The following is a 22,320-nucleotide window of genomic DNA, read 5'->3' as shown; positions in this document are numbered from 1 at the left end:
CCAAGTGTACCCCTTGATCTCTATGGCTGAACCAGTGCCTGGAAATGTGTTAGCTCTTTCGGAGCGGCAGAGGTAGGGTCACCTAAAGGCTTAAAACCAGGCAAAAGAGAGCAAGAGACCCTGCCCGAATCCTAGACAGCAGTTGAGGTAGGAAAAAAAGAAGCGGTTAAAAAAAAAAAAAAAATGAAGTGGTGGAGACAGGGGGCGGGTCCCAAGCCTTTCCGGGGGTGGGGGTGGGGGTGGGGGGAGGCGAGCAGAGAACTGGGAAGGGCGACAGGAGCAGGGAAATCCAGCCAAGCCAAGGCTCGCGTGCGAGAACTGTCCGATTAGCTGGCTGTACGAACGCGAGTAGGACCGGGTGAGAGAGAGGGTCAGGCTAGGCTGGGCTGCCCTGGGCTGGATCCGTCCGTCCGGGCAGAGACGGGTAGGGAGGTGGTCTGGTGGCAGGGGGTCTTCTGGGACAGCGATTTGGGAGAGAGCGGCTTAGGATGGGGCTCGACCTCTGGGCAGCTGTAGATGGGGATTGTGATCTTAGATAAGGGTCTGGTTGGGATATTTTTGCATAGTGACCAATTAGCTGAGCGACCTTGAGGCTAGTTTGTAAATCTTCAGAAGTTTTTATTTCACTATGATGCATTGAAAAGCTCCAGCTGCTAGAAGGAGCATTTGCATTACCAATGGGGACTGCTCTTGTAGTGGACTATGTTCAGACTTTCAAGTTAGGAGTTCCTAACTTGTGATGTTCCCGCTCCGCCATACTTTGGGCAGGATAGACTTTTCCCCTATGGTATGCTTTGCATTGGAACCCGCCTTATCTTCTTACTCATGGGTGGCTCACAGATGCCATGAATGAGAGGAGATGTGAACAGCATTGTTTTTTGTTGGTGTTTTGTTTTTGTTTTCCCATGTTTGGGAATGAACTCCAGATAAAATTCTGTGGCTAAGCCACATTCCCTTGTCCTGTCTGGAAGTTTTCACTTCCCAAAGCATCAAGCCCTTCTCCTGAGGACCCCTTTCCCATTGCTGCTTTTCCACAAGCTTCCTGTACCAGGCTGTTTCTGTCTTATTTTTCAGGATCCAGACAAACCAATTCCATGGTAGTCCTCGACCAGCCCAGAAACAGCTGGAGCAAGAGGGCTCTTTGAAGTCCAGGGCTTGCCAAAGGAATTTTCCACACGTCTCGTTACCAGTGGTCCCTCTCAGAGGGTTAGGGTAGGATTTGTGGATCCACTTCATCTCAGACCATGGCAAGCCGGGGCCTGCCCCTTTACTTGGCCACCCTCTTGACTGGGCTGCTGGAATGCATTGGTTTTGCTGGTGTCCTCTTTGGCTGGACTTCACTGTTGTTTGTGTTCAAAAAAGAAGGCTACTTTGCAGAGCCCTGTGAGGAGGACTGCCAGCTCAACAGCAATGCAACAGGGCCCCCTGGTAAGGACAAAGAGGGGTTGTTAAAGGAAGCTGGGCATGGTTTCTGGGAGATGGAAGAGAGCACGGAGGACTCCATTCCTTACTCATCTTGCCAGCCTTTCTATGAGGAGTGGTGTGTGTGTGTGTGTATGTGTGTGTGTGTGTGTGTGTGTGTGTGTGTGTGTGTGTGTGTGAATCCTCTGTGTAGAGGGGGTCAGGGAAGGAAGCATCAGATTTTAAAGCACCCCTAGGGACCTCTACATTTTAATGCAACCTGACTAGCTTTCTGGTCAGCAAAGTTGTTCAAGATAGAGGGTAGCCTCATCTGAGAACTAAGCTGGTGGGAAGGTTGGGTGATTCCAATGTAACCTGGGTTCCTGAGAGTTTTTCTTTCCCAGGCTCAGAAGCTCAGGATGAGAAGTTCTCACTCATCTTCACCCTGGCATCCTTCATGAACAACTTCATGACCTTCCCTACCGGCTATGTCTTTGACCGCTTCAAGACTACTGTGGCCCGCCTTATAGCCATGTAAGTCTAAAGCTCCAGCCTGGGCAGAGGTGAGGGAGGAGAGCCATCCTTTTCCTATACCCTTGGTTCCCTTTTCTTTGCTCCTTCCCCTGTAGGCAGTAATGCATTATCCTGTTATGTGCTCAACTTCCTGAAAGGTCAGGGTTACAAAATTAGCAAAATGTTCAGTGATGGTATCTGCTTTCCTTGTCCATGGAATCCTCAGTCTCATTTCCAGCAGGGCCTCACATCGAGGTAGCTCAGGCTGTGTCTTCATTCTCCACTGCTAGTCATTTTCTGGGTAACCCCAATGGTGGAATTTTGGGTTTCCTCTGATTGAGATGGCTCTTGCAATGGGGGTTTCCCTTGCAGATGAGCCAGAGACCTCATGTGGCTTTTCAGAGTTCTTTCTGCTCTAATGCTCACGGCCAAGATCACTGATAAGCTGGTTCTGCCGATCCCTGATATAACCTAGAGCAGGAACATGTATGTGAAGCTGTCAGGAGGATGGGAAAGCAGAGAGCAAAGCAAGTTCCTTACACTTTAAGCTTTTGGGAGAACAGTATGTGTAAGTCAGACATAAACTTGATTTTTCAGTTCCCTTTTGTCTCTTGCCCACCGTGTGTCCTTTGGACTTTTTCTTTATGGTATGGCATTTGTTATCTACCTTTACAAAGTCCTCCACCACTAAGGGGGCCCCAGAAGCTTAGGATTTATCCTGGAATCACTTGAACTGAACTTTTTTTGTTTTTGCTGCTGGAAATGGAATCCAGGGCTTCATGTAAGCCGGGCAAGTATTGGCTACTTTTCTATTGCCGTGATAAACAGACAAACAAAACCAAACAGCAACAACAAAGAAAAAAAGAAAGAAAGAAAGAAAGAAAAAACCTGACTAAGGCAACTTATAAAAGATTCCAGAATCCATGATGGTGGAGGAAGGCATGGCCTTAGGCACTTGAAACAACAGATAGGAGCTCATATCTGGATCCACAAGCACTGGGGGTTGTTTCAGGCTTTGGAAGTATCAAAGCCAGCCACCAGTGACACATCTCTTCCAACAAGACCATGCCTTCTAGTCCTATCTACCAACTGGGAACATAAATGTATGAACCAATGGGGGGCATTTTCATTCAAGCCACCACAACTTCTAAGCCACAACCCTAGCTGTGAACTCGGTGACTTTGAGTTTGGAATCTAGATCAGTCTGACCCAGGCACGTCCAACCCGTCTGACATTGCAATACCAAGTTGTCACTTGAACTCTCAACAACCATGAAGTCCAGTTACACACACAAGCACAAGATCTTGATAACATTTTTTGCTAAGTCTATGATTCTGTTAATTCAAATTCACAGCTATTCTTGATTGCATGTGGTAACTAACCCTTTCCTTTTTTCAGAAAAGCCCAGTGAGGCCCAGAGAAAGGCAGCACTGTGTCAAGTCTTATCTGGAGGAGGAATTAGAATTCAAGGTTTTGATTTGCAAGTGAGGCATCAGGCCTCCTTCCTAAGGGCTTGGCCTCAGGGCAAGAGGGCCTGTGCTCTGCCCACTGTGCTCCTGAGTCTTTCACACATCTTCTTGTCAGTTGAGCTTATTACTCAAGTCTTCTCAGTTTAGCCTTAGACCCTGGGAGGAGCAAAATGCATGTCTTAATTACTTTCCTTTACTAGGATAAAATACCCGATAAAAGCAACAGTTCCAGGTTACAGTCCATCACAGTGGGGAAGCCACGGTGGCAGGAGTTCAAGGGAATTGTTTATCAGCATCTGTAGTCAAATAGAGGCTGAATGCTGGGGCTGAGCTCACCTTCCTTGTTCTCTGTAGCCCAGGCTCCCCTACCATGGGAATAGTCCACCCAAGTCAGGATGGGTCTTCCGTTATCAACTAGTGGAATCACTCCATTGCCAGGTGATTCTAGGTTCTCATCAAGTTTACAACTGATACTTAATATCAGACTATCCATGGAGTCAGTCTGTCTCTGGCGCTCAGCCTCTTAGAAGTGTGTGCGCCTCTGGAGTTCCTTGGCTGAGAATACTGTCAAGTCCTATCTAGTCTTAGGTGTTGAGCAGACTCCTGTCTGGTCTTCATGTTTCTTCTTTTAATTGGATGCTTCTGTATTTCAGATTTTTCTACACTTGTGCCACACTCATCATTGCCTTCACCTCTGCAGGTGGGTGCTGGCAGGTGGATGGGAGAGCCGAGCTCGGGGAGTGGGTGGATGGCATAGGTGCAGAAGGCAAATTGCCTCCTGGTGTTTTCAGAGATCCACAATTTGAAAGAATCCCTAAGAGTTGCTGAGTTGTTGCTTGTCTGTGAAAAATTGACCCTACTGGGGAAAGATTTATATCTACACAGTATTAAAATGCCTTCTTTTTTTGTAACATGCAAAATAATTTTTGAAAACATCTTCATTTAGCAAAATCAAAATTGTCAACCCTATCTCTTGCAAAAAATTGTTTCTGATGATTACTATAAAATAAGTCTGGGAGCTGGGAGGTGGTGGCCTCTGCCTTTAATGCCAGCACTTGGGAAGCAGATGAAGGCAGATCTCAGTGATTTTGAGGCCAGCCTGGTCTACAAAGCGAGTTCCAGGACAGCTAGGGCTACACAGAGAAATCCTGTCTCAAAAAACAAAACAAAACAAAACAACAAAATCAAAAATAAAAAGCAGGGAATTCCAGTCTTGTTTATTTTCCTTTCTTTTTTATGTGGAATAGAAAACAGAGGAAGCCAGGCAGCAGAGGCACACACCTTTAGTCCCAGCACTATGGAGGCAGAGACAGGTGGATTTTATGAGTTCAAGGCCAGCCTGGGCTAGAGAGTGAGTGCCAGGATAGGCTCCAAAGCTACACAGAGAAACCCTGTCTCAAGAAGAAGAAAACTGAGGAGATATGAGAGAGAAAGAGAGAGAGAGAGAGAGAGAGAGAGAGAGAGAGAGAGAGAGAGAATGCAAGCCAAGTTTGAGGACTTGCTTGAGGTCACAGATAAACATGTGGGAAGTGGGCCTGGAAGTGAGTGGTTAGGCTGTAAATACATTGCATAACAGCTGTGCTGGATCCAGATGATATCAAGGGAGGCTCCTTTTGTGTTTGGCAAGCCCAGGGCCTGAGTATTTTGATCTAAACAAATCTCATAGGAGTCACATTTAAAAGTTTTGAGAAAATTCCCCTATTTTTATTTTTATTATTATTTATTTGTGTATGTGTGTGAATGTAGAGTGTGTGTACATGTAAGTAGAAGCCAGTAGTCTACCCCTCAGAAACCTTGCGTTTTTGAGGTAGCGTCTCTCATTTTGCCTAGAGCTTGATTATCAGGCCACAGTTACTCATGCTTGCACGGCATCTCCACAGCTGTCTTAGTCTGTGTTCTATGGCTGTGAAGAGACACCACGACCGCAGCAACTCATAAAAGAAAGCATTAATTGGGACTGGCTTACAGTTCAGAGATTCAGTTCATTATCAGCATGGCGGGCAGCATGCAGGCAAACACGGTGCTGGAGAGGAAACTGAGAGTTCTACATCTAGATCTGCAGGCAGCAAGACACTGGGCCTGGCTTAAGCTTCTGAAACACCAAAGCCCACCTCCCCAGTGACACACTTCCTTCAACTCCTAGTCCATACCAAGTAGCTCCACTCCCTAATGACCAAACATTCAAATATATGAGCCTATGGGGGCCAACTTTATTCAAACTGACACCATTTTGCCTCGACAGTGATGGTACATATCTTTAACCACAGCATTGGGGAGGCAGAGGCAGGTGGATCTTTTAGTTTGAGGCCAGCCTGATCTACAAAAAGAGTTCAGCCCAGCGAAAGTTTCTCACCCTTCATTAATCAAGACTTTTATTTTGGGAAAAGTATTGAGGCTAGGATGATTTTATTATGAAACCGATCTCCAGTCTTTAGCTCATTAGGAGAGACGTACATTTGTTAACGACAGAAAGTGAATGGCAAATAGTATGACTCATCTCTAAAATCATCTCTTCTCAGAACTTCTCTAGGCATATAGAACCATAGTTACTGAGGAGGATGTTGTCTTAGTGGATAAAGGTGCTTGCTACTAAGTCTGATGATCTGAGTTTGATTCCTAGGACCCACATGGTAGAAGAAGAGAACTAACTCCCACAAGTTGTCCTCTGGCCTTTACACATATGCCAGTGTGTGTGCACATGACACACACACACACACACACACACACACACACAGACAGACACACACAGATGACACACACACACACACACACACAAAAAAAAAAAAAAAAAAAAAAACCCCTAGGATGCTAGTACAAACCTAATACACCAAAAAGCTTTGTTAGCTTTGGATTACATGGTACAAAAATCACCCCCCACACCAAAACAGGGTTTCTCTGTGTAGCCTTGGCTGACCTGGAACTCTTTTTGTAGATCAGGCTGGCCTCAAACTAAAAGATCCACCTGCCTCTGCCTCCCCAATGCTGTGGTTAAAGATATGTACCATCACTGTCGAGGCAAAATGGTTCCTTTTAAAAAGTCACTTTTTCAGTGATTTTTGAATTATTTAAGAGACTATCCAATACTTGGAAGCCTTTGCTTATGTGCCAGTTTTGCTTGCTTGTTTGTTTTTGCTGTTATTTTTTAAGAACCAGGAGTGGGCTTTACTCATTTAGTGTTTCTAATGCCAATCTCATCACAACGGGAGCATTCAAATTTTCACAAACAAAGGAGGGAGTCACAGGTATTTCTCTCTCAGCTTTCACAGTGCTTTCACTCTCTCAGCTTTCACAGCAAGGCAGGGCAGAGCCTGTTGTTTCTGTATAGCAGGAGAGGAGAGAGACAGATTCAGAAGGTAGCTCAAGGTCATGGCTGTGCAATGATTTTGAGGCTGGACTTGGGGACTAACTACAGAGTCCTCCTCTGCCACAGGGATGGAGCAGGCATTCATGGTCTCCCAGAGACCCAGGACCATATTTAGTGAGAAGAGGGTCTCAAGACACCTGAGCAGGCACTACTGGGTAGTCTATTGACCATTTCCTAAAGCCCTCAAACGACACCAGCAGGTTGGTGAAACTAGCTCCAAGTGCTCTGTTTTGTTGGAGCCTGAAGCTGGTGGGAGCTGGAGCATCCTGGAGGAGAGGGGGAGGATGTACAACTATGGGACTTTGGGCTACAAGGAAATCATCACTCCTGTGGCTTTTATGGTTCCAGACTCTGCCCTGCTGCTCTTCCTGGCCATGCCCATGCTCGCTGTTGGAGGAATCCTGTTTCTCATCACCAACTTACAGGTGTGAGCCTGCATCCCTCTTTTTTGTCCCAGGAACCTGGGGGAGATGGGGATATAATTTGATTCTGGGGGGTTGACCCAAACTAGGGTGGGAGGAAGTGGGATGAAAAGGGCTTGGGATATTAATCATGTCTGGCTGGAGATGGATGCTAAGGAGGGAAAAATAACTGTTTCGTGAATAAGTAAGTCAGCTAGACTTGTCTTCTCCAGATTGGGAATCTCTTTGGCAAACACCGCTCCACCATCATCACCCTCTACAATGGAGCATTTGACTCCTCCTCAGTAGTCTTCCTCATCATTAAGGTAAAAGTAGCAGTAGCTGAGCTGAGGGGATAGCCCAGTGATGAAAGTGCCTGCCGTGTGAGCACAAGTACCCAAGTTAATTTCCCAGAACCCATGTAGAAGAGAAGAATGTTCTGGTGTGTGCTTTGTAATCTTGGTGTGGGGTGTGGGAAGCGGGTAAATTACTGTGGCTAGCTTCTTTTACTTGTCAAATCACAAGGCCAGTGAGAGATCCTGTCACCTGAGGAACGATACCTAAGGCTGTCCTCTGGCTTCGGTACACTGTCACACACATATTCACACATGCAATACCATTACTCAACATTTATTGAGCCCTTGAACCCTTATTTATTCTAGATACTTGTCATGATTTCTGCCAGCCTTCGAGGTAGACACTATTTAAATTCCAGCCTCAGGGAGATCATGATGCTTGCAAAGTTCAGAGCAGGTAACTATGGTGTCTGAGCTTACACTTAGATCCATCTGTTTCTAGAGTTGAGCTTGTGACTACTAAGTTTCCTCTTTAGATTAAGACTATGCTCTTTGCTTGGTTAGGAAGGAAAATGTGGTCATGATATCCTTGAGGATATCTTCCAGGAGGCTCCAGTTCTAGGACTGGACAGAAGCTGGCAAATCTATAGAAGGGGGCATTTCCTATTGTGAGCTTCAGCTTTGGAAAACAGAGTAGGAAGGGCTAGTAGGGGCATTAGAGACCACACAGGGGCCTCTGCCTCTCCCAAGGACCAGCCATGAGTGTCAGGAGAACAAACTGTTGGCAAGGATGTTAGTAGCCCCATTAACAACCATTCTTCTAATGGTTTTGTTTTCATTAAATTAAATAAATTAATTGTTATTATTTAAGACAAGGCCTTTTAAGCTGGCCCAAGACTCACTCTGTAGTCATTTTCTCTCAAATTCATGATCATTCCTTCTCAGCTTTCCAATTGCTAGGATTACAGACATGTGTCATGACACCTAGTTTCATGTTTGAGATAGTATCTGACTGTGTAGGGCAGGCTAGACTGAATTTTGTAGCCCGGGCTAGCCTCAAACTCTCTGTCATTCTGCCTTAGGCTCTCTGGTGCTGAGGTTACAGGCTGGAATCACCGTGCCTGGCTTTACTAATGATTTTTGTGTTTAAGTCCTTGCAAACAGTTTTATCTGGCTAGTGCTTTATCTGATGCATGGGATAAATTCTGATTGGTCTAAGGTAACCATGGCAAACTCTGTCTCTACTACCAGTGACAGGTAGAGCTGGACATGTCATAAAGCCCTTGCAAATGAGATAAAGCAGGTGCATAGTGTCTAAATTCAGTGGATGTTTCCTCCTTAAAGGAGGGTGAAAGCAGAGCCGGAAAAAAAACCTTGAAGCTGGGAGTAGCTCAGTTGTTAAAATGCCCCCCTCACATGCATAAAGCCCAGAGTTCAAACCCCAGCTCTGCACAATCAGGCTTTGTAGCATGCCTGTAATCCTAGCACAAGGGAGATGAAGGCAGGAGGATCTGAGAAGTTCAAGGTCATTTTATACAGTGAACTTGGAGCCTGCCTAGCCTACTCAAGCAAGACCTTGTCATAACAACAAAAAGCCTTCTTCCTGAAAGAAGACGATCTCTCTGTTCTTCCTCTTTGAAGGCTGCAGTGGGATGTGCAGTGGGACAGAAGATGTAGTAGGTGGCACTGTAGTAACCACACTTTAGTTATGAGGCAACAAGCTGGGACACAGTGACTGAGCAACATGAGTGAAAATGGTGGATCTGAAACTGTTCAACCTGGGACTCTCTCTGGGTTCTTATTAGACTACCCATGGGCTCATGAACCTCACTTAGTCCCATGGGAACCTTGGGTAGAGTCTGAGTTTCCCCAGGGCTTGCTGGATCCTCTGCTGCTGGTACAAGAGCCACTCTCCAGGAGATCTTCAGAGGTGGAAGAGAAGGGCTGGGCAGGAGTGGGATGCTTAGTTTAATATGACTCAGCTGCTTCCTCTATGGAAGCAGACCTCAGTGTCACCCTCTGTACAAGGAAGAGGCTTGTCTCAACCTGGAAGTTGAGGAATTTAGAAGTTCCCTTTGTTATGTGAGCCACTCAAGAGCTTCCCACAAATGGGTTTTATAATCTTAACTCTTGTGTGAAGAGTTGACCAGAAGGACTTCTTGCTGTTAGAGAGGAATAGCATTAGGCTAAAAGACCTTGGAGAGTCATGTGAGGAGGTTCCACAAGACTGGAGAGCCAGGTGACAAGATGGCCCCCTGTTACTTACTGGATCCTGGGTGAAAGACCGTGAGGGTCAGAAGTCCTTGGCAGCCCCAGGAGGACCAGCAGGAGGCTATGCTGAAGTTTTTGGAAATGTGGCTTCCAGCTTCTGCCTCCTACACTTTTCACTTGTGATAAATACATATAGCATAAATTTTGCTATCAGAATTTAAAAAATATATATTGATGGAGTGTGTGTGTGTGTGTGTGTGTGTGTGTGTGTGTGTGTGTGTGGATGGGTGGGCACAGCATGTCTGTGGAGGTCAGAAGGACACCTTGAGAGAGTTCCTCCATCATGTGGGTTGTGGGTGTTGAACTCAGATGATCAAGCCTGACAGCAAGCCCCTTTGACCACTGCATAGTCCTGTTGAGCCTAAGCATTTTTTAAGTGTACAGATTAATAGTTTTAAGGACATTTATGCTGCTGGGCAACCAACACCATCATTCATCTCCAGGAATTTTCACAATATGAAACTGAAACGCTGAACCTCTTAACACAAGTCCCTCATTACTTCCACCCCAGTGCCAGCCTCTAATGATTGCCATTCTACTGTCTATGCTTTGGACCCTCCCAGGAATCTCTTGCAGGTAGAATGACACAGAATTTGTCTTTATGTGACTGGCTATCTTCACTTGATGTCCCGTTCCCAAGGGTCATCTGTATTGTGGTGTGTGCCACGATAGTCTTCCTTTTTAAAGGCTCAATAAGACTCCATCAAGTGGCTATACCACATTTTGTTCATTCATTCGCTTACCCACAGACACGCTTTCTCTCCACTTTTGACTGTGGTCTACAGTGCTCTTGTGAGCACTGGCGTTATTCTGCCATGTTGCCCCTTTCTCCGCAGCTCCTTCATGAACGGGACATCAGCCTCAGAGCCTCCTTCCTCTTCCTGTCTGCCTGCAGTGTGTGGCATGTTGGGCGCACTTTTTTCCTGATGCCTCGGGGACATATCCCCTACCCACTCCCTCCCAACTACAGTTATGGGTAAGATGACTGGCCAGTGCCCCACCTGATCTGAGTCAGGAAAAAAATGTTTAAGCCTGTTGTAAGAGAAGAGTGTATTAGTTAGCTACTCCTGCATGACAAGGATACCGAGCTTTTCTTTACTTTCTTTCTTCCTTCCTTCCTTCCTTTTTTTTTTTTTAAGATTTACTCATTTTTGTTTCATGTGTAGGAGTGTTTGCCTGTGTAAGTGAATGCATACCAAGTGTGTGCTTGGTGCCCCTGGAGGTCAGAAGAAGGTGTCAGATCACCTAGAACTAAAGTTACAGATGGGTGTGAGGTGCCACATGGGTGCTGGGAACCAAGCCTGAATCCTCTGAAAGAGCAGAAAGTCCTCTTACTGCCTGAGCCTTCTCTCCAGCTACTAAGATTTTACGTTTTACATCAGAGCCAGACTTGGATGCCTGGCTTATGCCTTTGATCATCTGATGTGTTAGCGGGGAGTTGGCTGGTCTGCCATGCCTGAGCTTACATTGGGTTTGGATGACAGGCATGTTGGTGTCACAGGCTAATGCTCCAGCAGGCTTGCTTGGATCTGTGCACATAGTGGTTCCAGGGCTCAGAGAGGGGGCAGAGATGCTCACAGTTCTTGGAAGTTTCCACTTGGAATTGATGTGTCACTTGTATGCTACATTGATGCATTACTTGTATGCTACATTGTCTTGGCTGAAGCAGTTCACATACCTAGCCTTGGTGATGAGGAGAAATGGGCACAGTCTGTTGCTGAGGATGGAGACAGAGGAGGTGGATGCCACAGTCAGGTTGGCTGTCAGTTCCAGGGGGCTGAGGGGGTGTCTTTATTTGCTGCTCACTTGCTACTTGCTGTGCCCCATGTGCTCTTTGCTTTCCATTCTCTTGGTCACCTTTCCCACTGGCAGCTCTGCCTTTGTTTTTCAACTGAGAACATGAAGCTTTGAGGGGTAAGAGTGGAGGCTTATCAAAGCTGAGATGTGTAACAAGATCCCCCCTTCTTACATACTTCCAGAGTAGCCCAAGCTTGCCTGCCTATGAGGATCAATCAGATCATTACAATAAAAAATAAATGGAAAATGGAAACCTGGCCCTTAGCCAACAGGCATCCTGATTTAATTGGTCTGGGCTGCCCCTTGTCATTTGAGGTTGTTCAAAAGCAGTTCCATCTGCAGTAAGATAAGAATCCTCCATACTGCTTTCCCTGGTCGGGTTTTGGTCCAGCTCACAGTCCTTGTCCTGGCTGCCTGGGCTTCTGTTTCCACAGTTTGTGCTCCAGGTTTGGCATCAGAAAGGAAGAGAAGGAACCTGAGCATGAAACCAAGGAGCTGCAGTCAAAGGAATTTCTTTCACCAAAGGAAGGTGAGTACTGCTGGTTCACCCATGCCCTCTGCAGATACCTGCAGCCCTGTGCTGGACTGCCCTTACCAGGACATCTTCCCAGGGGCTCAGAATGAGGCCAGGCCAGGCAAAGAAGAACCCATAAGCATATTTTCAACCCCCTCACTTCAGAGAGGGTCCAGAGAGGGCAGGACATCTGTGTCTTTTCAGGGTTTCTTTCTTCCATTATCCACATACTTCAACTCTCCTCACACTGAAATCTACCTTCCTTTGCCCTGTCCCCACACCCTGGTCTTGCCCTCTCTTGGGATTCCAGGACATCAAGGCAGCCGTCAGTGTCTTCATTTTCTTTACATTTCTTGGATCTGGCCTCTTTCCATCTGTCCCATCTCCATCACTTTCTTCTTTCCCTCTTCTGTCTACTCTGGGTCTTTGGTTATGAATATTATAAACCATTTGTGGCTACAGTTGAAGTAAAAATAAGAGGAGAAGGAAGACAGGAATGGAGAGAGGCAGGTCATAGGGCAGAAGTAGCAGCTGGGCAGAGGGAAGCAGTTTCTAGAGCAGGGAAGTTAATAGAATTACATTGTATTTGATAATTTTTTTTTCTATATGAGCAGATTTTAGCTGTTCTTGGCACACAAAAAATGGGCAACAATATGAGATGATGGATATGCTAATTTTCTTTGCTATGGTAACCATTTTACTATCTATATGTACCCGATGACAGCATGTTGTATGCCTTAAATATACACAATGGAATTTATTTGTTAAAAAAAAAAAAAAAGAATAGGGGCCGGGGATGTAACTCAGTTAGTAGAGTCCTTGCCTAGCATGTGCCAAGGCTTGGGTTCAATCCCAGCACTTCATATATCTGGGCAGAGTGGAAAGGGGGAGTCAGAAGTTCACTGTCAACCTTAGCTATATAGTGAGTTCAGTGCCAGTCTTGGCTACATAAGACCTTGTCTCAAACAATAAAAAGAGTAAAAGGACTGCGGAAGGCTCATACGATCAAGAGGAAAGTGAATTGCCAGGCTACAGAGGTATGGAACCAGGCTGCCTCTGGGCATTCCTGTAGTCTTTAGCCAGCCTACCTGCTTAGGTCAACTGGGTGAGGAAAAGAACATTTAATTCACGGTCTCTACTGGACCAGGGATAATTGAGGGACTCTTGGACCAAAAGAAAGGCAGGGGACACAGAGCAGGCCAGAACAATAGCTGCCCATCACTTTGTCCCAATGTTGTCCTTGTCCTGGCTGAGAAAAATCAGGAAGGTACAGCAAGAAGTGCCACTGAGTAGGCTGTGAGGGACAGATCAGATTTCAGGACACAGAAGAGCAGGAGGAGAGCCATCTAAGGTGGAAGGACGAGGTGACAAAGCGGCAAGGGGAGTTCAGGTAGCTCATAGAAGACAAGAATGGAAGGCGAGCTTAGGCCTGAGACTCTCATTAAGGGTCACTCTGGCCCATCCAGCCTCTCTTCTTTCCCTGTCATTTATGCCAAGTTCCTTCCTTCTCCATCAGACAACTCCGGACCAGGGCAGCAGCAGGAGCAGCAGCAGCAGCAGCAGCAGCAGCAGCAGCAGCAGAGCTCATTTCGAAGCTGTGTGTTCTCTCGTCGATTCATCTTGCATGTGGTGTGGTTGTCTACCATCCAGTTATGGCATTACCTCTTCATTGGCACTCTCAACTCTCTATTAACCAGCTTGGCTGGTAGTGACAGTGTGCAAGGTATGTGGTGTGTTTTGAAGCAATCTTTTGGTAGATCTCAGGTGGGAACTCAGGAATTGGTGCTGTGCCGGCAAAGCTGTGTGCTCCAGGAGAGTTTCTCAGGGCCTGGGGAAGAGGGCTGGAGAAGAGAAAGGCAGGATTGCGGACTCAGAGTCTTCTCTTGTAAATCACCCTGGAAATGTCTTCTCGCCCAACCCCTCTCCACAGTCAGTGCCTTCACAAATGCCTTCGCCATCACCCAGTTTTTTGGGGTGCTGTGTGCCCCCTGGAATGGCTTGCTCATGGACCGCCTTAAACAGAAGTATCAGAAGGAAGCCAAAAAGACAGGTGAGACTGGGAGCCAGCCATCTTCACAGACTTCTGCAGTCATCTTAGCTTTGCTTTTAGCCTTTCTTCCTGCACTTGTTCGTCTGTCCATCCGACCGTCCATCCATCCATCCATCCATCCATCCATCCATCCAACCCTTGGTCATACATTTTGTGTTAGCCACAGTACCCATGAGGATTTAGCAGTGGATGAAATAGGTATATCTTTTCTTCCCAAGCTGTTCCTAATCCAGAGGGTAGAGAAAGTAATCGGGTAGTTACAATTCATGAGTTACAGATGGTCTCTAGCTGATGGAGTGCTGATTCTATGATGAGGCAAAGTCACAGCCATACAGCCATTCTGTATCTACTTTCATTGCCCACAGATTACAGGAGGTAGTCAGCACTTTACTGTATAGTAGGCTTTCTGTCAGATGTGAAATGTTCTGAGCATATTTGAGCTAGCATACACGGAGCCATGATACCCCATAGGCTAGGTATATTAAATGCATTTTCAACTTGATGGTAGTTTTGGTTTCTGATGCCTTTTTCTGGATATAGCCCCACTGTGATTCAGGGAGCCTCTGCTAACATGCAGCAGGCTCTGGACCCTGAGAAGGGTGTAACACCTGCTGTGGGTGAGGCAGGGTTGCTAGGGAAGGTGGAAGAAGCGATGCCTAAAGTAAGATGGAAAAGACGAAGAAAAAAGGAAAAGGAGAGGAGCCTGATGGTAGCTGAGGAATGCAGTGGCTGAGGGTGGTGAAAGAGAAGACATTCAGGAAATCTAGATACTTCTTGCAAGTGACTCAAGCTAACTAAAGTGCCGAGTGCATGAGCGTTGCAGGGAAGACCAGAAGGACTCAGGCTACTCCACCTTGCCTTAGACAGTTAGAACATGGTCCTTGGGTGTGACTGGCAGAACAGAAGAATGCTGGGATGTTTCCCAGCGGGTAAGGGATAAAGAGCATTGTTTACTGTGTGCACTGTCTGCTCCCTCCTCTCAGCTCTCTGCACCCTAACTCCGAGGCACTATTTTGAAATCAAGTTTAGACAGTATACCGCATTTACTAGCATATACTTCATAGGCTCTTATTAACAAACAGAGCCTCTCTTAAATAAATGTCACCATGAAAATCCCCAATGGTTTCCTGATATTTTCTAATATGCAACCACTTTTCAGATCTCCCTGACTGTCCTCTCCTCAGTACATTGTTTCATGACTAATTTGTTCAGTGCCTCCATACAAAGTCCAGACAAATTTGAAAGGAGGAAGTTCAGTTGATGTGTCTTTTGCATCTTTATTTTTTTTAACATTTATTTATTTAAGACAGGGTCTCATCTAGCCTAGGCTATCCTCCAAGTTACTATAATACCCAAGGCTGGCTTTGAACCCACTATACAGTTGAGGCCTTGAACTTCTGACGTCTTCTGCTGTCACTTCCCATGTGCTGGGATTACAGGCTGACCGCCATGCCGTTAACTGACTTTTTTTCCTCTCTTTTTCTGGTTCTGGGAATAGAACCCTGAGTCTCATGCATGCTAAGCCAATTCTTTACCACTGAGTTATAGCCCCAACCCCAATTCTCTTCTTTTACGATTTACATCAGTTATTTGTTGAGGAAAGTGGGATATTTTTCCTGTCATATTTCCCACATTTGGACTTGGCATTCTTTGTGTATTGCGTGAATGGGTTCTTTTCATTGGGCATTTCCTGTAAATAGGCAGATTCGAAACTTGGAGGAGACTCAATTTTTTTTTTTTCCTGGCAAGAATAAGTAGAATGGAGTTGTGGCCTCTCTCCGGTTCCTTCCTATCTACTGTCTTTGCTGTTATGACACTTGCACAGGTCAGTTGCTTCAGAATGTGACAGTCTGATCCACCCATTATAAAGCTTCCCATCAGCCTGAGCAGTTAATGATTTTGCCACCACTGTGGTCAATTTGAGACCAATGATTTGATTAGGGTGCTATTTCCATCTTCCTTTCAGCTTTTAGCAGCTGCAATTCCAACAGAAGACACGGTTTCTCGTGCTATTCTTTATGCTGAGTTGAACACTTGCCTTCCTCCCGTTTAACCAGTTTCAGGATGATGAGTTGCTGCCTTAGGGACGTCACACCCCACCAGAGACAAGTGGAATGGTTGTGCTTTGGAGTCTAGCTGGATACACACCTAAGCTCAATGGTCCCATTTTGTCTGAGTTTTTAAAACTCTTTTTATTTTTCTTTTAAAAACTTTATTTTGAGAATTTCTCATGTGTATACCATGAGATAGAATCAAACCTGACTTTGTTTTTCTTTTTTGAGAAAAGATGACTTTGTTTGAAAAAAATTTTTTAATCACAGTGTATCTAATATGTTCCCATTCTCCTCTGTCTTCTTTTCAGTGCTGGAGGCGGGGCTCAGGACTGCTCACATGTGCTCTGAACCACAATCCCATAGGCACTCACTATTCTCTTTTAGATCCCTTCCTCTCTCCTTCCCTCCTTCCCTCTCTTTCCCCTCCCTTCCTTCTTCCCTCGCTCCCCTTCCTTCCTTCCTTCCTTCCTTCCTTCCTTCCTTCCTTCCTTCCTTCCTTCCTTTCTTTCTTTCTTTCTTTCTTTCTTTCTTTCTTTCATAGACTCACTATGTAACCCTGGCTGGCCTGGACTTCATAAAGATCTACCTGCTTCTGCTTCCTGACTGCTGAGCTTGAAAGTGTGTGCTACCACTTATTCTGTTTATTTATTGTGTGTGTGTGTGGGGGGGGTACACGTGTGAAGTTCAGAGGATAACTTGTGGGGCTCAATTCTCTCATTCCACCAGCGATGGGATGAAGATTGCCAGGCTTGGTGACAGGCATGTTTACCTGCTAGCCATCTCACAGGCCATTCTTCTGCAAGCTCAGATTGATCACTTTGGCCACTAGAAACTTTACCAGTTTCACATGTGGGTCCCTCAGACATGACTTATTAATTTTAGACATGCCCTTGCCTTCTAGTGCAGTGAGAGTTTTGGGTCTGTTTCACTGGACATGTTCCTGCAGCAAACATGAAACTGGCCATTTGTCCACTTAGTCTTAGGTCTCTTGAAAACAGCATTTAGAGACCTCAGGTTGGGTACTCTCTCTCTCCTTGTATGCTCATTCTTTTTAAAATTCATTTTTAAAGTTAGTATGCAGTGTTGTAGGCTTCATTATGGCAGTTCATACATTTAGCATTCACTATTCTTATTCATCACCCATCCCTACTGCCCCCTACTGCCCCTTACTGCCTCCTACTGCCTCCTACTGCCCCCTACTGCCCCTTGCCTCCTTCCTGCTGGCCCCTTTCCTCCCTCCTCTAATTCCTCTAATAGTCTCTCTTTCTGCTTTTATGTCATTGTCTCTTGCAGGGGCTATGTTTGTACTTTCACAATCTCCTCCTGCCCCCCTTTTTAAACTTCAATGACCCCACACACATACTCATATAGGCATGTATGATCTGCTCTATCCTTCCCACCTGTATTAATATCCAGACATCTCCCCTTCCTCTTATACATTTACCTGGCCACTTCCCCTTTCCCCATCCCACTCCACAGTTTCTTCATAGCCAGCCCACTTCCCCTTTCCCCAAGCTCACTTTCGCCAGCATGAGGAAGGCAGCATTGTACATACACACACACACACACACACACACACACACACACACACACACACACGAGTCCAACTGGAAAAAGTTAGTTCATTGTTGTTGTTTTTGATATTTTGGCTTTGCTTTGCTTGCTTTCTTCCTGTTTGAATTTTATTGAAAACATTTCACAAGTTAAGCATTTACATTTCCTCAAAACTAAAACTAGGAAACATGAGTTTTAGTTCCTTCTCTGCTTCTTATTTTCCTTTATTTTCTCCTTTGGGTGAGTATTTTTGTTGTTTTTCTTTACAATACAATAAGTACCCACATACACATAGATTTATATATGCCTCCCTTCTTAGATAAAATGCAGAGTACTGTTCACATTGCAGTTGGGATAGTTCTGGTTTTTCTTGGCTTTCCCTTGGGCTCAACTCCAGATGCCCTCTCTTCCATTCTGAACCAGGTTCCCCCTCCTCGGCTGCAGCTCTCTGCTCCACAGTGCCTTCACTGGCCTTGACGTCCCTGCTGTGCCTGGGCTTTATCCTGTGTGCCTCCATTCCTGTCATCCAGCTACAGTATGCCACCTTCATCCTGCAAGTGATCAGCCGCTCCTTCCTCTATGGGTGCAATGCTGCTTTCCTCACGCTGGCGTAAGTGAGCTTGGGGAGAAGGGAAGTGGGTTGGCCCTGAAGAAGTTGTGGTATGTGATGGGCCTGGGGGTGGTCAGGTGAGGGCATATGTGGAAGGGCAATGGCTTGAGACTGATACCGGTGGGAAGGATGGAGCATTCACATGTCCCGGCCTTTGTGTCTAGTGACAGTCTCTGTCTACAAGGTGAGCTTTTATTCACCCTCCACTACAACTTCTGTTATAACTCTTCCACAAAAGAGTTCGAAATCTATTTTCCCTTCTTTGTGTCCTTGGCATTCTGCCTTGCTTCCTTCAGTAGCACCCCCATCTGTCTTTTCCTTAAGACCGACCCAGGACAGGCTGGGTCCGGGTCCCCTCTGTTTTCCCAGAGCCCACTACAGTGGCTGCATCTTATGGTTAGAAGGCCTGAGCAGAGTGGGAGAAGGAAGGGCTTGTGTGGGTGAGTGAAGGGCAGGCCTAGGATAGGGGAGCTGGCTGATAAATATTCTTAAATACCAGGCCCCTGCTTGGAGCCAGAGGGTTGTAAAACTCACTGAAACCTCTCTCTTTATTCCCCTAGTTTTCCTTCAGAGCATTTTGGAAAGCTATTTGGGCTGGTGATGGCTTTGTCAGCTATTGTGTCTTTGCTGCAGTTCCCCCTGTTCAAACTCTCCCCCCAGAACATCGCTGTTTATGTGAGTACCATAGAGGGACTTTTCCTGCTAGCACACAGGCATATGCACACACGTGTGTGTGCGTGTCCGTGTCCGTGTCCGTGTGTGTGTGTGTGTGTGTGTGTGTGTGTGTGTGTGTGTGTGTGTTGGGGCCCTTGACTAGAAAGGCTACCCAGCTGGATCTACTGCTTAGGGCCCCAGCAGGGGGCACCCTAAGCTGGCTCAAGAGGCCCTGATGTGTTGGAGGCTTGCATAGTGCAGAAACAGGAACATTCAGGGTTCAAACTAGGGTGACAGGCAGAAACCTGGCAAGCAGGGGTTTCCTAAGATCAAAGGATTAACATGGTACCACTTCCCAGAGAGCCTGTGCTTTTCATAGGTCTGGAGAAAAATAGTTGTTTGTGAGTGCGTACATAAATATATGTTGCTCTAGAATAAGATGCATAATCCTCTCAGAATTTCAAGTGAAAAGGTCTCCCACTTTCAGTCAGTGTAGGCCAACTTTGGCTTCTCTATGGAGTCCATAGCATAGACTACATTTGTCTGAGGGCAGGAGCTTCACATTTTAATCCCTGGGCTCTATACCCCAGGGCATGCTAATGGCCCAGCCCTAGGAGTTAGTCCTGGCTCTCCAGCTTTGGGGAAAACTGGGGATCAAAGAGATTAAATGGCTTACAAACTAAGATGCTCAAGAGTCACACACAGCTCAGATGTAGAAGTTTCTGCACTTGGGAGTCAGAGTTCTGGCCACTTATGACCCTGCTTGCCTCATTGAAAACAGATCATGAGGGTAGGAAAGATGGCTCACTGAGTAACAGTACTTGCTGCCAAGTTTGACAACTTCAGTTCGATCCCTAGAACCCATGGTGGAAGGAGAGACCCAACTGCTACAAGTTGTCCTCTGACCCCTGAATGTGTGCCATGACACTTGGACTCATACCCTCCACCCCTCCCACAAACACACACACACACACACACACACACACACACACACACACACACACTATTTTTTTTTTTAGATCAAAATGTAACACAATTGTTTAAATCTGTCACTAGAAGTAACAAAGCTACACTTAAAAACTAAGGAAAACTTCCTCAATTGTAAAATCAGGACACCTAACTCAACATTTAGATATAGTCTAACAGATGCCTCCCCAGCTCCTCAATGACTTGGTGCAGGTTACTGAGTGCTCACTCAGTCACTGTTTCCTCACCCATGAAGTGGGCTTAATGGGGCTTGGCAAGTGGCTTATTGGTAGAGTGCTTCCTCAGCATGCACAAGGCCCTGAGTTCAGTCCTCAAGGCTGAATAAGTCATGTATGCTGGTACATGTCTATAATTCCAGCATCTGGGAGATGGGTTAGACTTTCAAGGTCAGCCGAGGCACAACAGATCTAGCTCAAGAAAGACAAGTTAAAAATAAACCACAAGTCCTTCAGGTCAGCTTGGCATCTGGGTAGGAAATATGGACCAAGTAGGACTTCTGTCCTTCTGTTGGTGATTGGTGCAGCTCAGAGTTACTGAACTGGCCCCTTCTTCCTGTCTCCCCAGGTGTCAATGGGGCTTGCCATTCTCCTCACCTTGGCTCATCCCTTCCTGATGTACCGAGAGTGCCAAGCTGAGAAAAGAAAACCATCCGTGACTCCCTAGCCCAGAAGCTGTCATGATCTAGCCTTGATGGTGCTTTTCCCAATCCTTCTTCACCTTTGAAGATCCAGTGTCCACAAAGACTCTGTCTATCCCTGAGAAATGTATTAAGCAGCCATAGGTTTTTTCTGCGGGTTTTGTTGTTGTTGTTGGTTTTTTTTTTTTTTTTTTTTTTTTTTTTTTTTTGGTTTTTCGAGACAGGGTTTCTCTGTGTAACAATCCTGGTTGTTCTGGAACTCACTTTCTTGACCAGGCTGGCCTCGAACTCCAAACTCACTGAGATCCACCTGCCTCTTCCTCCCTAGTGCTGGGATTAAAGCCTTGCACCACCAATGCCAGCATTTTTTTTTTTTTTTAACAGACAAACCAGGCATTTAAGTGCCATTCAGGACTTCTGATCACCAAGAAGAGAATTTCAGGGGCCAAAAGGCTTGCCTTCACACCATCCTAAAACAAAGCCTCATGTAAATTCTCCTTGGTTTGGGAGCAGGAAGTTACTCCTTGCCCAGGGCCTCAGCAATGGAGGGGGAGATTTGTTACTGAAGCCCATACATGCAGAATGTCTGCTACCAGCTGGATTTCCAGGATAAATGTGAGGCCATTATGGCCTCAGTTGTTCTGCCTGACATTTATATGCAACACAGAGAGCAACTCTGGCTCTCTCAGACACACACTTTTGTTAGAGAATACTCCATGAGCTTTTGGGGAAAGAAGATCATGCAGAGGTCGCTGGGCCCAAATCCCCCATGTCCTTCTGCTGATGGATGACCTTGGGCTGACCCCTCTAGGTCAGAGCATCTCTTGTTTTCCCATGTGTAAATGTTAGAGCTTGAAGTCAAAGATTGTTTTTGGAACTGATATCCTGGAAGGTTTTAAAAACAGTGACAGGGAGTCATATTACCCCTAAGGATTTGCGAACCAGCTGGCTGGCTAGCCAAAAAAATTTTGACTATCCCCTGAGTGTGTGTGTTTGAGCAATTTCTCCTCTTCAGGAAGAGGGATGTTTATTGACATAAGGCATCATTCATATATATATATAATTATCTTGGGGCTGGAGAGATGGCTGCTTTTCCAGAGGAGCTGGGTTTGCTTTCTAGAACTCTTGATGGCTCACAAACTGTAATTCCAGTCCTTCCATGGGCATTGCATGTTTGTGCACAGACGTATATTTACAAAACACCCATACACATTAAATAAATAAGTTTTCTAGAGGACAGTTTTATACAACAATAAAGGCTTTATTTAAGGAAACTATTGCCTTCACCTCTTTAGATTTGTGTGGCATGTGTGTGTGCTTGTGGGGAGGTGTCATCAGGGCAGAGGTGGAGGGATCTTGATGCATGCTGTAGGATGATATCTTGACACAGAATTAGGACACAGGGTTGGGGTAAGCTCTAGGTTCTGGAATATGAACTCTCAGAGTCCCTCCCATTCCTTTCCATATCCTTCAACCTCAGTCAATACCCTATGTGCCCAACTCATAGCATTAGTTGTGTCAGATGATCTAAGGATAATCTCAGTTCTGTCACCAGCACCCGGGAAAGCCCTACAAGCACCGAGTCACAGTTCTCTCCCATACAAGGGGTAGTCAATCATTCCTGTCCTGGAGAGTGATGGTGAGAAGAAAGGGGGAAGCAAATGAGTACCACTTCTTTAGTTACTCCAGACCAGATGAGAGAAGGGCAAGTAGAGATATGGAGGTGGGCAAGATTGGAGCATCTAGAA

The 22,320-nt window shown here is 45.9% G+C and overlaps 1 protein-coding gene across 1 annotated transcript; it reads left to right on the top strand.

Moving 5' to 3' along the window:
- The first annotated feature begins 1,083 nt into the window (after window positions 1-1,083).
- Window positions 1,084-20,760, top strand: Slc43a3 (solute carrier family 43 member 3). The gene is made up of 12 exons (XM_051184352.1): window positions 1,084-1,428; window positions 1,806-1,935; window positions 4,037-4,083; window positions 7,096-7,172; window positions 7,382-7,474; window positions 10,552-10,691; window positions 11,947-12,041; window positions 13,543-13,749; window positions 13,957-14,076; window positions 18,108-18,294; window positions 18,855-18,969; window positions 20,500-20,760. The coding sequence occupies exons 1-12, from the start codon at window positions 1,245-1,247 to the stop codon at window positions 20,596-20,598; spliced, it is 1,494 nt and encodes a 497-aa protein (XP_051040309.1). The 5' UTR covers window positions 1,084-1,244; the 3' UTR covers window positions 20,599-20,760.
- The last annotated feature ends 1,560 nt before the right edge of the window (window positions 20,761-22,320 follow it).

The sequence above is a fragment of the Phodopus roborovskii genome, unplaced genomic scaffold (assembly GCF_943737965.1).
Source record: "Phodopus roborovskii unplaced genomic scaffold, PHOROB, whole genome shotgun sequence".
Classification (NCBI taxonomy): Eukaryota; Metazoa; Chordata; class Mammalia; order Rodentia; family Cricetidae; genus Phodopus; species Phodopus roborovskii.
The sequence above is the reverse complement of the archived record's forward strand: the minus strand, read 5'-3'. Positions and strand labels throughout refer to the sequence as shown.

Excerpts from the sequence above, each read along its gene's own strand:
- Slc43a3 (XM_051184352.1), top strand. The coding sequence starts at position 1,245 with ATGGCAAGCCGGGGCCTGCCCCTTTACTTGGCCACCCTCTTGACTGGG. Across the intron at positions 14,077-18,107 it reads GAAGGAAGCCAAAAAGACAG|GTTCCCCCTCCTCGGCTGCA; the intron begins GTGAGACTGGGA and ends ATTCTGAACCAG. Across the intron at positions 18,295-18,854 it reads GCTGCTTTCCTCACGCTGGC|TTTTCCTTCAGAGCATTTTG; the intron begins GTAAGTGAGCTT and ends TTATTCCCCTAG.